Raw genomic sequence first — 16,513 nt, 5'->3', positions numbered from 1 at the left:
TGAAGTTTGATGATGCAAAAATGGGAGTTGGGCCGAACTTCAAGTAAGCGATAACAATAGGATGCCATCCCACCATTTTTCAGACAGAAATACATACAATAGAAGTTTGCGGTCCTTGAGGAGTACCATTATTATGTCAGACAGCCAGGCAGCCTTCCGTGTATTTCAGGCCTACACAATTACTTCTAAGCCAGTGAATGAATGCATCGGAGTCCTAAATGATCTTGGAGCTAAAAACAAGGTTTTGTTATGATGGGTTCCCGCGCCAAGCAGCGTTCTATAACAGATTTCTGTGGTCCAGAGCCCTTTTGTGTAAAAGGCACGCACTAGGGAACCCACAAGTAACTGGATTGAATGCCAGGGCAAAGAGTGGCCGATTGTGTATACTCCCAGCACCTAGAGTATCAGACACACTCATTAATCTAAACATAGAGAACCTACGAACTCTCACTGGGCACTATACGCTACATTGTAACTTAAATCTAAAATATGTCGCTTTTTCGTTCTGCAGGATGAAACGCCGGTTCACATTATCTGCGAATGCCTCGCATAGACTCACCCATATTGGTGGCGTGAGTCTTAATCCCTTTGTAATATGAAGTAAACAGACTGAAGAGGTACTTAAATATATTAAAAGCTGCCACATCTGTAATAGACTGAAAGGTCAAGCACAATAGATTTAAATAAAGGCCACAGTACATCGGAACCTAATAATAATAACTAGAGTTCGCAAAGTAGTTGAAACTCAACCACTCATCTCCTTCTCTTTCCTTTTCTTTACATCCCTTTCTTTTCCTTCACTTTTCATTCATTCCTTTTACTTTCGTTTGCTTTTCTATCCTTTCTATTCCTTTCCTTTCGTTTCCTTTTCCTTCCTTTATTTTATTTTACTTTATTTTATTTCATTAACTACCATAGTAGTACACAAAATTGTTGCAACCAACAAAACGAATAAATACTTCAACTTGAATATTCTCGTTTGGTTTTTTAAACACTTTGAATATTAGCAAATAAAATTACACATTTACTTATATTTGCTGACTCTCGCGCTATACTTCCAGCAAAACAACATACTCTTTGCTCATTTGCTCGCGAAATAAAATCTCAGTTTGTTTGCATGAGTCCTGCTGGTTTTCTCAACGCAACAACATCAAATACATGTTGCCTTCGTAGTGTGAGTGTAAACATTCTCATAGTTTAAATACGTGTTTGGCATTGGTAGCGGTGCCATTTTTTAATTAATATTTTGGCGCTATATCAAACTTATGAAATTTCTTAGGATTATAGTTTGGCCGTAAAAGGGGAGCAAAATTTTTACACTTGCCTATTTTTATGTACATATATAGATAATAGAACGTAAGCTCTTAAGGCATGCCAATAATAAAAACAAAATTATATTTTTTGTAAAACTCAGAAATACATCTGTTTAAGCAATTTTAAAAACTTTGCTATTTATAGAGAATTCAGTATCATTACTAAAGTAATTTTTTTATTTTTACTATTTACAGAATTGCCAGAAAGTGATACGCTTACGTTCATTGAACGCCAAAACGGATCCGGCCGCTCTGGCACGAGAAGTCGTTGAAAAATGTGATCTCATACACAAATCCCAATTGGCCGATGTGGAGCAGATAATATTTTATCTGAAAAACAGAAAAGACAATGCTGGTGCAGGTAAGAAAAGTTAATATTTGTTTCAGTTATTGTTTTTCTTGGATATTAACCCCCTTACTCACTTTTTAGACATTGCTGACAATAATAGTCACACACGTTCCGCTGTATCGGTGAAGCGTATACCAACCGCCAAAGCGAATCCAACATCAGCCGCCCAATCACCCGCTAAAACACCAGCTTCCAACAATACAGATGTCTCCATCAATAATATTGATGAATATGTGGAATTGTTGTATGAAGATTTAAGTGAGCGAATACGCGGCTCAGCAAAGATCCTACAAGTGGCGCGTAACCCAGATAATTTGGAAGAGCTGGAAAAGAATGGTTGGTTGAAGAAAGAAAAACGAATTTAAGTGATTTTTTATAAAGCTTAATATAATTTTTTACTTTTGTTTTTGGCTTCTCTCTTCCAGAGGCTTGTTTGAGCGCTTTGTCGCGTGTGCTGCGCGAGGATTGGCGCAAAAGTTTAGATTTATCAACAAATATTATTTATATATTTTTTTGTTTTTCAACTTATACGAAATTTCATCCCGTGATTGTGCAATATAAGGTAAGTAATGTAAATTGAATGTTGTATGGTTAGGCCAAAAGAGGAAGAGGAGAGGGCGAGGAAAAGGTAGATGTTGAGGTTCAGGTGGAGGAGGAGATAGACGTAGACGTATAGGGAGAGCTGTGGAAGAGAGAGAGGTAGAGGTAGGGAGAGAGATAGCAGTATAGAGAGGAGGAGAGATAGAAGTAGAGGAGAGGTGGAGGTTTAGGTAGAGGTAGAAGTAAGGGTAGAGGTAGAAGAAGAGGGAGGCGTAGACGGAGAGAAAGGGAGTATGCTACAGTTTACCTACGTACCTGCCATAGATGACCTAATTCCACGATGTTCTAAAATACACGGACCAATATCCGTTGATCACCGACCGAACAATTATTGTTATCTCATTATCTGATAAAATTAATAATCAGATATGATTGAGCGAAAGGCAAAGATAAAGCGGGAGTGGAAGGGAAATAGGAAGAGGAACAGCAGAAGGGTTTATCGAGTTTTGGGCTCGTCTCAAGAAATCGTTGATTACGTTTCACAAGATTATAATGACTTAACACAGTCCTTAAGTCTGTATTTTCGTGTTGTAAAAGCTCATGAATATTCCAGATACACCGGCATATTATGGCGTTCCTTATTCAACAGCTCGCTTTTTAATATTTTACCAAAATTCTTTATCTTGTTGCCATCGTACCTCAGCAGCACCTGTTAGGGAGACCCAATTAAGCGAATTTATACGGTTCCTATACAACAAATTCTCGATTCATTTAGAGATTGGTGTAGACCCCAAATAATTTATTTTAAATACACTCTAAACTATCACACTAAACAGCTGGAACAGATGTCCAAAGTTTTACTCACAGCTTACTTTCCGGACTGTATAGCAGGATTTCAACACTCACATCTAGATGAGGACTTAAAGCCTATCAACGGTAGAGAAAAAACTCTGGTATCAAACATCAATTAAACGAGGACGACGAGCCTCCTCTGCTTGCAGTCCATTCAAGGCTCCAGGGCCGAATGGGTCTAACTATCCATGTATTTGACAACAGCCCTAGCCCTGCCCACTTTATATAAAGCTTCTCTGCTGGGCGATTAAGGTCGTATTCATACAAAAAAGGGTACGGCTGAGCAACTACCAAGTTCTTCGAGGGGTGAACAAATTTACGCATACTATTTTACTGGTAGAATTTAAATGGGGGACTACTCTCTCCTCTCTTGTGGACTGTCATCATAAATGGCCTCATTTACCCACTAAAAACCCGAGTCCCGAATGATTCGGAACCCAACTACAAAATCAGAATGGGTTCTTCCTGGGCAACAGGGCCATGATAATGAGGAGGCAGGCCTTATTGAAAATACTATGCTATGTAAAAAAACAGTGTAGTCAACACTGGTCGTAGGGCAAAGACAGGTCGCATTTTTAATATTCTACTCAAAAAAATATTAGGCGAACGCAAATATTTAAGCAGAGACGATCTAGGAACTCTCGCTGAGTACTAGGCGAGATACTGCCAAAGTAAGTAAAATCTACCCTATACACACTCCTGAAGCTATTACGGATTGAACGCTGTTGTTGTAGCGATAAGAACACTCCTCGAAGGCCTTTGGGAGTGTTATCGAGTTGATGGTTCTTTGCCGAATGCACATCCGGTACAATCCGGTACCAAGCCCCACCATCTCGGGAACGATTTGTTATGACCACATGCGACCTTCTAGGCCATACCGCCCTCCCACCCCCTAGATCCATGAGGAGTTCGGGGTCGCCAGAGCCTCGGCTGTTAATGAAACAGGATTCGCCACGGATAGGTGAGGTGGGAAAAGCTATATATTGCGCTGGCAACCTGAAAGGGTTGCGCTACACAACCCCCTGAATCTGCTATTTTAGTCGCCTTTTACGACAGGCATACCTACCGCGGGTATATTCTAACCCCCTAACCCGCTGGGGGGACGAGCTGAACGTCGACTCATATTCTATGCGAATGGCTTGTTTTAGCAAGGCAAGAATTCTGTTATCTAGGTGGCGTAACTCTTAATCCGTTCCCGATATGAAATTAAAAGACTCCAACAACATAAATAAGGTGGAAGGTCAAACAGAATAGATCTTACTTAGGGTCGCAGTGCATCAATGCCTAATAGGACAAGCAGATAAATCTACTTTTCTGTATATTGTCAGTGTTAGTTTGTACATTAGTCGGAAAAACCATACATATCCGAAAACCTCTTCAGAAAAAAATGTTTAGAACAAATGCTTTGAATTATCAGGCCACCCTGGTATTTGAAAATACCATCACAGGCACAGCCATCACCAAACATAGATCCCTCAACAAATGTTCTACCTGTGTAAACCTAAATATTAAAAGTTGTGATTTTTTTAGATCGGTTCCCTCTGCATGGACGTCATCGACTATGAGCTGCGACGCTACGAAACCATGCGTAATGAACTAGATAACAGAAAGAATCCCGTTAACTCTGCACCACTATCCGCTAAATCTAGTAAAGAGAAATTAAATCGCAGCACTGATGATTTTCTCGATATAATGAATGAAGAGAAACCAAAAGAGGTAACATATAAAAGTTTTCACGAATGAAACATTTTAAAATTATAACTAACATATTATCACCCAAATAGATGGAACCACCGAGACGTCGTATACCTGAACTAAAACAACGTCCCAAATCGGGTAATTGGTCTAGCTTCCATGGTACAATGTCCTCCTCATTAATGAAAAGTCAAGTACTCAATAGTAGTTATCATGAGGCTCTATCCACTGGTGCTGCCACACCTGATTCGGGTATCTCAACGAATGATGGTGACATGAAAGCGACCAGCAATGAAGCGCTCGATCGCAATGATCCCAAAGTAAAGAAGGAAGAAATAGATCGTCTAAACAAACAATTAAAAGTGTTTGCCAAGAAGCAAGAACAATTACTAAGAGTAGCTTTATATTTGCTCCTAAATATGGCGGAGAATATTAAATTGGAAGAAAAGATGCGACGCAAGCATATAGTCAAAATGCTTGTGAAAACATTGGATCGACAAAATATCGATTTACTAATGTTGGTTACCACATTCCTAAAGAAACTATCGATTGTACGCGACAATAAGGATGATATGGGTGAATTTAATATCATTGCCAAATTGCCACGTCTCTTTCAGAGTGGGCATGCCGAATTGGCGCAGGTTACATTGAAACTTGTCTTTAATTTGTCCTTCGATTGTGTGCTGCGTCGAAAAATGGTCGGTGCTGGTTACCTGCCAAAGCTGGTGATGTTCATCAACGACGAGAAACATCACGGTATCGCTATGAAAATTCTCTATCATATGAGCTTGGATGATTGGGTAAGTAAAAGGTGTGGATTTACATGAGCCACATTTATGGTTCATTGATTAAGGGTGGAATATCATAACTTATTATCCTTTTTTTGACAGAGATAGCTCTTTCAGGCTGGATATATCCAGCGAAAGAGAAAACAAGTTATTTTCAAAAGTATAGAGAAGGGACCAAAACCGAACATAGAATCAAGCCGAAGACGAATACGAAACTGAGACAAAACTGAATTCAAAACAGATTTTGGAAGTCTGACCGGAACCAAAACCGGAACCGCATTCAAAAACTGAACCGACACCGAAATTGACACAGCTACCGGGACCGACACCGCAAACGAAGACGACAACAGTATCTAATTCGAAACACAGTTTGCACCCCGAACTAAAGCTGAAACCAAGAAACCCCTAAAACTGGAACCTCTCCCGCAAGTAGAACCTAAATTGCACTTGGGACCTACTCGAAACTTAAGCGAAAACTCCAATTACATACGAAACTGAAAACGTAACAAGCCCGAACCGGAAGCGAGTTTGAATCGGGAATTGAAACAAGAACCAGACTAAAACCGAAACTAAAACCAAAACCACAACAACAACTCAAAACCGAATATGGAAACAAGACCAAATCCGAATACAGAACTGAAACTAAACGGAATGCGACCCAGATTTCGGAACTGAGATCGGAATCAAACCCCCGTAACTGAATTTAGAAACAAAACTGAATCCGAATCCGAAACCAAGAGAGCTCCCGGAACCGACGAGAAAATCGGAGGAGAAAATAGTATCGAATTCGAAACACAGCTTTCAAGCCGAAATCGAATGGCATCCAAAACGGAAAACAAACCTAAATTGCACTTGGAACAGGTACTGCTTTCAGAACAGAATCCGGGACGGAACACAAAAGCGGAATAAAACCGAAATCAAAACTCAAATTCCAAGCGAAGCTGTGAACGGAACAAGCCCAAAAACCGGGGCTGCATTGAATCGTGAACTGAAGCTTAAAATTTTAATTTATTTGACTGAAACCGAAAGCATAACGACAACAACAGCCTCAACTTGTTTTCAAAAGCGTAGGGAACAGACAGAAACCGAACACGGAATCAAAAGAAAACCGAATACGGAACTGAGTCAAAACTGAATATGAAACAGATTTCAGAACTAAGATCGAAACCGGAACCGAATCGAATCGAGACCAACCGGAACCAAACCGGAACCGTAACTAAAACCAAAATTCAAGTTCCAAACGAAATTGAAATTGTAAACGACATTGAATCGAGAATTGGAACAAAAACCAGACTTAAACTACAACTAATCCTATACAGAAACCATAACCGGGACAAGAACCATAATGAGACCAAAATCAGAACCGTAACAAAGCCCTATCCAATAGAGGAACAAAATCTAAAAAAAAACTGAAACCTTGTTCGCAACTGACCTTAAACCAAACGAAATTTTTAGCCGAAATTAAAACATGAATTGTACTTGAAGCCGGAATATGATCCACAACTAAAACCAAAAACGGAACATAAACCCTGAAGACAGGATCAAACTGACCACGAATCGGCAACCGAAACCGAAATCAGAACCACAACCGGGCCTAAAAATACTGAAACGAGTACCGCAACGAAACAGAAACAGAGCTGTAATGAATATAAGAGCAGAAACCAAATCAAATTTATAACCGAAACAATTTAAATTATAACGAAACCAGAAATAAAACCGAAACACAAACTGTGATCAAACCTGGACCCAAACCATTATCAAGACTAAAGTTGAATCGAAATGAAAAGGTAGTTTTAAAATATGTATTTTTGACATTCGGAATCCTAATATGGGATCCGTTTAGTTCGTTCACTCGTAAAGCAAAAAAACTGTTTGAATCGAGCGGTTATGCACTAGAAATTTTGGATGCGTTCGAGTTTAATGGACCAAAAATTCGGATTCAACACGTCGTAATCGCTACACAACCCCTTGAATCAATTTGGTATTTTAGTCCCTCTGACGACAGGCATACCTACCACGAATATATTCCAAGTCCCCTAACTTGCTGGGGAGGATTTCTATCATCATGCGCCCAACGCTAGGCTTTGTTGGTCATTCATCATAAGTTGATATCTTTCCACTTTCAAAAACACCTTAAAACTATTTTAAGTAAATTTTATCTTAACAAAAATATTTCTATTTCGCAATTACACAGGTCAAAGGCTTATACACACATACAGAGTGCGTTCAAATGGCCACCGATGCTATCATCCTTAATTTAAATAGTAAAGTTGATCTTGATCTCATTGCATTATGCATTAATTTATCGCTAAATAAACGTAATGCACAAATTATGGTTGATGGTAATCGTTTGCATGATCTAATAGATCGTGCTTTCAAATATCAAGATGCACTATTAATGAAACTGTTACGTAATCTTTCACAACACGAAGAGCTGCAGCCGAAATTTATTGATTATGTTGGTGATTTGGCGCGTATATTAACAATTTGTAATGATGAAGCATTTGTTGTGGAATGTCTTGGCATTTTGGGTAATCTATCATTAGCCGATTTGGATTATTCACAAATTTTGCAAAACTTCCAATTAATACCGTGGATACGAGACGTATTAGTGCCGGGAGCCAAATTGGATGATATGGTGCTGGATACGATTGTTTATTTGGGTACATGTGCTCACGATGAGATTTGTGCTTTACTCTTTTGCCGTGCTAAGGTTGTGCTCTCGCTTATTGAATTGCTGAAAGCCAAACAGGAGGATGATGAAATTGTTTTGCAAATCATTTTCGTGTTTCAACAAATCTTACGACACGAAAGCACACGAGAATATATGATTAAAGAGACTGAATCGCCAGCCTATTTGATTGATTTGATGCACGATAAAAATGCGGAAATTCGAAAAGTTTGCGATTATTGTTTGGATATTATCGCTATCAGCGATAGCGAATGGGCTAAAAGGATTAAGGTAAGTGAGTGCCATTAGATTTAAAAAAAAAAATATTTTTCAAATGATCGATAATCACCAATCGACCAGTTGTTTGCATTCGATTGGTGACAGATTACACTTTTTAGGGATAAAGCGATACTACTAAATACAAGTAGGTATCGAAACACGATTTATCGAAACATTTATTACTGCACATTTCTGGCATGGGAAAAGCGCGGTCGGCCCGCATCACTTTGAGTTGTTTCACAAATATGGTGGATATACTCTGGAACAGATTGCAGATGTAGATATTTCCTTCGACTCTGGAAGAGAATATCTTGAGCTGCAACCGTGTTAACTTTTATATTGACAGTCAAGCAGCAATTAAGGCAATAATCTCGCATAGCAGAGCATTTAAATGCGTGTTTGAGTGTAAGCAGTCCCTGGAGAGAATCGGGACAGGGAGAAGCATACATCTATATTAGGTCCCAGAGCATATGGGAATAGATGGGAATGAAAAAGCGGATGCTACCCCAGCGGGTAAGGGGGTCAGAATATACCCGCGGTAGGTATGCCTGTCGTAAGAGGCGACTAAAATATCAGATTCAAGGGGTGTGTAGCGCAACCCTTCAGGTTGCCAGCGCAATATATAGCTTCTCCAAACCCAATTGTCATCCTCACCTATCTGCGGCGAATCCTGTTTCACTAACAGACGAGGCTCTGGCGACCCCAAGCTCCTCATGGATCTTGGGGGTGGGGAGGGAGGGGATGGCCTGAAGGTTTAATGTGGCCACATAAATCGTTCCCGAGATGGTCGGGCTAGCACCTTAATGGTGCTGTGGTACCGGAGCGTACCGGATCTGTATCCGGCAAAGGGCCATCACATCGATAACACTCCCCAAAGCCTTCGGGGAGCAACCTTATCGCTACAACAACAACAACAAAAAGCGGATGAACTAGCTAAAAAGGGCGCATCCCTTGAAGCTTGCTCCGTAGACTTCCCAATTAGGCGAGAGGTGCACATGATCGACCAAGCAGGAAAGGCGTGGGTTCAAGCGCAGGGCTGTAAAGTGTCGAAGATTATGTGTAGGTATTATAACCTTAGACTAACAAAGTTGCTTCTATCATTAAAAAGAGAGGACTGTAGACTCATGACGGGTATTCTGACTGGACACTGCCTTTTGGCGTTACATGCCTTTAAATTGGGCTTGGTCAGTGATAGCAGATGTAGGAAGTGCGGTTTGAGGAGGAAACGATTGAGCAAGTTCTGTGCTCGTGCCCTGCATTTGCCAGGCTAAGACTCCAGCTATTAGGAGTGATACAGCTGTCAGATCTAGAAGCAGCAAGAGGCTTAAGTCCTAGGAAGCTTCTAGTATTTGCCAAGTGGACGGAGTTATTTTATAACATAGATCCTGGTTTTTGATAGGGTTTTCAATTTGGTCATTAAAACAAACTTCTGGTTACACTACGGACTCATTCAGTCTATGTGAGGCCCTCATGGACCGGCTAGTTCAACCTAACATAACACTTTTCCTCATATATATGTGTGGATTTACAGACCATTTTGCTGCTTTTCTTCGTCGAAAAGTTCAGTTCATATATGGCCGAAAGTATATCTTGCTAAACAAAATTTCATGGTTGGAAAGCGACACAAAAAGTAGAAATGTTTTTACCTTAAGGCGGTTTTATATAAACGCTTTGCTCACTTTGACACTTTGACGGAGCCATAAGACGACAATAAAACCCATTGCTTTAAATCGTACAACGCGTTTTGCAAGTCCATTTTTATATTAAACTATTGCCATCTTGCATAAATCCACTTAGGAAATGAAATACCATTGATATAAAGCTCTTTTTGCAAAGATATAACTTATTTTATTCGTCCACGACCCTTTTAAAAATTATTTAATATAAAAGTAGGCGTGATGCCTAACCCATTTCGTAAATTTTTCTTCAAAGCATTCCTTATAGTAAAGGCAACCTCTGCCGAATTTTGTTACGATAGGTTTAACAATTTTTGGTTTATGATTAATAATATTTGTAATATTGATTTTTTTTTCAAATTTTTATCAAGAGTCAATATAGAATTGATGTGTGGAATCAAATTTCTACATTCAGGTGTATTATTTACTAAATAATCAGGTTTTTTGTGTTTTCCAAAATGTTATATATATAAAAAGTGGGCGTGGTTATCATCCGATTTCGCTCATTTTCAATATCAATCTATTCTGGGTCCAGATAAGCTCGTGTACTAAATTTGGTGAAGATATCTGAATATTTACTCAAGTTATCGTGTTAACGGATAGACGGACATACGGACATGGCTCAATCAAATTTTTTTTCGATACTGATAATTTTGATTTATGGAAGTCTATATCTATCGCGATTCCTTTATACCTGTTCAACCAACCGTTATCCAGTCAAAGTTATAATAACCTGTGTACAAGTACAGCTGGGTATAAAAAGTACCGATATAAGTAAGAATCGATACTTTCGATCCGATACTCAGTAGGTGTCGATACTTTTTTTCGATGCTACTTGCAAGTAAAGTTGTCGATACTTTAATGGTATCGCTTCATCCCTACGAGTTTTCAAAAAAATTTTTTTGTAATTTTTCAATGAGTTCCACTATACGTACAGACGTTGTGGAATTATTGTAAGTCCTCTGCAGCTCGCATATTTTGCACTTTAGTTCTTGAGCATCCTCGGAACTAGAAAAGAAACTCAATACTCCCCTACGCTCTCGAAAACAAATTTTTTGCTGCAAACAATTTAGTGTTTTTGACGAGAAACTTACTCTATGAAATTTTATTTTTTAATGACAAAAATTATCATTTAAGAAACCATTGCGGAACCATACAGGGACGGAAATCAGCTGATTTATACTTTTTTATCTGATTTGACATTTCAACTTCTTTCGCATTATGATTTTGACAATTACAAAAACAAAATACATGGAATTTGTTTGTTTGTTCGTATATACATATGTATGTCGCCCTGCTGCCACCTTGTATGATTTCGCCATGCATGAAACCGTCAGTATTCGAATAATGATAGTCCCTCGCATGCTTTGTTGAAATGGAGTATCAGCTATTTGATTTTCAATCAATGCCAGTGGATTAGCCGATTAATCAATTGTTAACAAGAATTGGCGATCAGCCGTCTCGTTCCAGGGCGTTTATGCTTCGACATTACTGACGTAAAATAGAAATCGCAATTCGGGATTCCTTCCTCTGATTTGTCCAACATAATGGGACCTCAATCCCCTGCATTCTGCACCAGCTGGTTTCGTAAAGAACACTTTTTGGCACGAAACATTTTTAATTATTCCATAACATGGCATAATTAACCTATTGTGTGGGCTTTCAGGCGCCAGGCTCTGAACTAGTGAAGTGTAGACCGACTCTACGCTAGTCTGGCTTTGTGCTGTTGTAAACAGAATACTTCGTCATCCCGACAGAAATGGCGCTAAGGTTGTGCCTATGCATATGACGTAATAGTATTGGCATCTGGTCTGAGCCCTACAGTAAAAAGCTGTATTTGCAACGACCATTAAAAGCTGAGTGGATGGACGGAAGTTGTTGTTGTTGTAGCAGTGCTTCGCCCCATCCAATGGGTGCGACCGATCACAAATTGTCATGAATATCCTCTAACGGGAATCCAAGGAAACTTGCTGTTTCAACAGGGGTGAACCATAATGAGAGGGGTGTTAGAGGCGTTGGGATGGACGGAAGTCGTAGGGTTTAATTTATACCCTCGAAGAGAACTGGTGCCCTTAATGATTATGAAATAAGTATTTCTGTTACAGCGAAAGAGCTCGGATTCCTCTCGACATATTCAAGGCGTTAATTTAGGCCCGTGAGGACCTCATATGGACTGAATGATTTCATTGCCAAAAGTTTTCTCAGCGACACGACTGAAAAACCGTATCAAAACCCAGAACATTTGATATAAAAACATCCGTCCTCTTGGCAAGTACTAGAAGCGCTCTAGGACACCAGCATGTTATGTGGTCGATCATTTCCTCATGCAAGCTCATAGAATAGGCCTAATTTAGCAGCATGTGATGTCAGAAGGCAGTGTAATGCTCATCATTAAGCCGTATAATTTTAGTAATAAGAGTAACATTGTTAGTTTAAGTTCGTGAGGCTTGCATATTATCTTCGACACTTTGCAGCACCCCTATCTTTATTGTGATTACAGAGGCGATTAGATCGTATCCTACAAAGTGGGGGAACGAAATATAAATCACCGTTTCCGTTTTCTACTAAGAAACCGGATTCCAAGGCGCCCTTAGACTGTGTGAATTGAGGCTCCGCAGAAAGTGTGCATACGGTGTGCTTATATTATGCGCAATGCAAACTATAGAACTTTTATTCGGATTGGTACATGATGAACATATTCAAAATCGCGAAGTATAAGCGGATGTCTTTGCAATACTATTTTTCAATCCGAAGTTTTCGGTATGCGTGAGGGGTGAAAAGTATAACTTATGGTACCCAGATATCCAGTGATACATTCATATTGGTAACAGGATTACCCTAGCGCAGGTCAGGTTGACAATTGGGTTGCGGAAGCTCTGAAGCTATACAGCTTTGTATTGCGCTTAGCAACCCCCTGAATCCCTCTTTACTGCTGCTGATAGGGCATTTTAGCTTAAAGAGAAGCGAAAGAGGCTTTGCTTTGTGGTGTTCACCGGGCACATGCAGCCGATACACCTTGTCTAAAAATCTCATCGAGTCGCCAGTGGTTCGGAAATGTAATTTTCATGCTTTCCGATCGAGAAAAGATTGTGTTTGGCTTTATTCTATTACGTTGAAATCCAAGATATGGCCCATGAAGACATTTTGTTCCGGACCCCCTAGAATCTGTTAGTACCCTCAGAAGAAACACCGATTTAATGAGAAATATGCTCTTGCTACTCTGTTGCAGCACTCGATGGAATGTTGTTCTCAGAGATCAAGTGCGGGTGCAGAAAAAGCGAATTTCTACTCTGTGCCGTAGACTTAACTCCTTTAGGATTGGATTTTTGAAACGCATTCATCTGAACAAAACAGACTTTCTCCATTGTTATTGAGATGTTAGTATACATTGCATTAATATTTTCATATTTTTCTTCCTATGTAGCTTGAAAAATTCCGCAATCATAATTCACAATGGCTTTGCATGGTCGAGTCACAGCAAGATCATGACAACGAAGAAGACTATGCTGACAATGATGAGGATGAGAACGAACTCGATACCTATTTACGTACCGATTATTTGGATAATTGCGATCTATACAATAGTACGAATACGAATAAGGGGAGTGAAGATAATGAAAGCAACAATAGTAATAATCCAGCCAGTCCTGCATTGTCCACCTATAGTCGGCCAGTGAGCAGGTGAGAAAATTTACAGCTTGTTAAGTAAATTTCATGATTGTTGGAAAATTATTTATATTCACAAGAAAACTGAATGTAAACTAGTTATTTTTATTAAATTTTTGTTTCATACTATTTAAGAAGCTCAACGACAGATATTGGAACTTGAATACTCCTGTTCTATGTTGTGCTGAGTAGTACATTGCTAGGAAAACCGATATTTCCCGGTACTTTATTGGTTTTCATCCGAGATATCGCTGATACTGGCTTCATGAAGTTGTTATTAAAATGAGAAAACTCTTTATGAAGCTTATGAATTGAGCTGCCTTTCGTTTCTTTCCAGTACTAAGAGACCCAACTGCCAACTAACAGGTGTTCGCGCATGTATTAAAGCATTTTATCATGCGTAAAATTTCCTCTTAGAGAGCATCTATAGATTATAAAAAGACGATGCTCGGTACATTGCAATAACGATCACTATTATGGAGCTGAATTTTGCAACTATTGAACCAAGAAAACTTCCGCGGGAACTATTTGTTTAACCCCTTGAACCTTCGGATCGATCTTTTCTCCTTCGTATCTTAAGGTCTGGCAAAAGCAATCATGGAAAATCTATGTTCCGGTCATTCTCACTCTTCTTGTTGAACTTTTATTCCTACTTTCCTCAAATCCTCCCGCTTATTAGCTGTGTTTTTTTTTTACATCTACATACATACTGTGACGAATATTAGCATCACTAAGCGATACTAGCATCACTAATCCGGTACTAAGCAGCCACTTGTATGTACGTAAATAAATCAGTCATCATATACACACATACATACAAGGCAGCAGAGAGATACTCACAAACGCATGTCATCATCAGCCAAAGTAGTACTAACATATACACACGCATATGGCTACAAACTACAAATATACATATATATGGCTGGTAACAAAGCATGACGTTCACGAAATTTATAGACCTTAGGAGAAATGGGTGAACGATGAAACCGAGTGTATAAAAGCAGCGCAAGCTTGAGGCATGACTAATCAGTTTTGAACGCTGTTGGTTGTGAAGTATAAGTGTTATTATAAAGTACTTTCAAAGTAGTCTAATAAAGATCATTTCGCATTATTGAAGTTATTTATTGAGCAGTTTTGCGATTCGAACGTTAGCAGAAGATTTGGAATAAGCGGAATTTCCATAAATTCGTTACAATACATATGCACTTAAACTTTATATGGACTGCCAAGTGCATAACTTTATCTACACTTCTGAAATTGTTGCGCAGAAAATTAGTACTCCTAAATTGCAATACGCATTATACTCAGATGCAACTGAAATGTGTGTCTATGTTTTACCTCTGCACTACCTCTATCTCTACAAATGGTGCATCTCCACTTTTCGCCGCAACCGATTCAGCTGTAGGTTATACACTATGGCCAACAGAGGTGCGCGTCTCCGCTATGCGGTACAACCTTCATGTAACCTTTAAGCACGCTGTTGGTTGTGAAGTATAAGTGTTATTATAAAGTACTTTCAAAGTAGTCTAATAAAGATCATTTCGCATTATTGAAGTTATTTATTGAGCAGTTTTGCGATTCGAACGTTAGCAGAAGATTTGGAATAAGCGGAATTTCCATAAATTCGTTACAATACATATGCACTTAAACTTTATATGGACTGCCAAGTGCATAACTTTATCTACACTTCTGAAATTGTTGCGCAGAAAATTAGTACTCCTAAATTGCAATACGCATTATACTCAGATGCAACTGAAATGTGTGTCTATGTTTTACCTCTGCACTACCTCTATCTCTACAAATGGTGCATCTCCACTTTTCGCCGCAACCGATTCAGCTGTAGGTTATACACTATGGCCAACAGAGGTGCGCGTCTCCGCTATGCGGTACAACCTTTATGTAGCTTGTTATTGCACCACTGCCGTTATATGGGTCTCCTAAACATTATTTAAGTGATGATAAGCGTTTTTACCCGCAAATGTAGATGCGTATACATGTAAAAAAAAACTCGCTATTCTTACTTTTACTCTGTCTCACTCTCCTTCTTCTTACCTTTTCCTTTAACTTTTGCGTTGTCTGTCATTTTACTACTAAAGTAGAAAAAAGTACCCAAAATGTTCCCTCTCTATTGCTTTAAAATTAATAATCGGATTATGAGGGCCATCCAATTTTTGTTGTTGTGCTACTGATTTCACTTTTCAGTTTTATCGTATCATGACCAAAATGTCGTCATATATATTTTAGGTGAGTGAAGAATAATTAGTTAAAATGTGTAGACATTTATTCTATTTTTTTGATAATTAATTTTTGAAATCCTACAATTAGTAAGGAACTAACATTTTTCATTTAAATAATTTTTTTAATATAAAGATACTTTATTTTATTTTTATTTCTAAGTACATAAATCCATTAAATCTTGTTTTATGATAGGTGAAAGCTGAGATCTATTGAAAACAAACCAACAAATATTTAAGGCCTTTTATTAAAGAATATTGTAATGAAACTAAAAAAACATGTCAACATAAAAACTTAGTTATTAGTTTCTCTATATAACTGAGGCTCTTGGCAACAAATTTATTTTGCCGATAAAAAAAACTGTTGTGAGTACTTGGTTTACTATAAAACTTTTATTATAAGTATAAACATATTAAAGTATGCTAGATAATGAAATGCATTTGAAACCC

General features: G+C 38.6%; 1 protein-coding gene across 9 annotated transcripts in view; it reads left to right on the top strand.

Moving 5' to 3' along the window:
* The window catches only part of Kap3 (kinesin associated protein 3), a 154,334-nt gene that overhangs the window by 117,478 nt on the left and 20,343 nt on the right, over positions 1-16,513 (top strand). For 8 of the 9 annotated variants that reach the window (XM_067784461.1, XM_067784465.1, XM_067784460.1 and 5 more), the window contains 7 exons: positions 1,509-1,674; positions 1,744-1,998; positions 2,088-2,224; positions 4,585-4,770; positions 4,839-5,549; positions 7,732-8,499; positions 13,588-13,844. In XM_067784461.1, the coding sequence (XP_067640562.1) occupies positions 1,509-1,674; positions 1,744-1,998; positions 2,088-2,224; positions 4,585-4,770; positions 4,839-5,549; positions 7,732-8,499; positions 13,588-13,844 (2,480 nt within the window). Of the gene's footprint in view, positions 1-1,508; positions 1,675-1,743; positions 1,999-2,087; positions 2,225-4,584; positions 4,771-4,838; positions 5,550-7,731; positions 8,500-13,587; positions 13,845-16,259; positions 16,378-16,513 lie in introns of those variants that run through there. The other variant, XM_067784463.1, reaches the window with a different exon arrangement.

The sequence above is a fragment of the Eurosta solidaginis genome, chromosome 4, assembly GCF_040869045.1.
Source record: "Eurosta solidaginis isolate ZX-2024a chromosome 4, ASM4086904v1, whole genome shotgun sequence".
In the NCBI taxonomy this organism is placed as follows: domain Eukaryota; kingdom Metazoa; phylum Arthropoda; class Insecta; order Diptera; family Tephritidae; genus Eurosta; species Eurosta solidaginis.
Note: the sequence above shows the minus strand (reverse complement) of the source record. Positions and strands in the feature narration are given on the sequence as shown.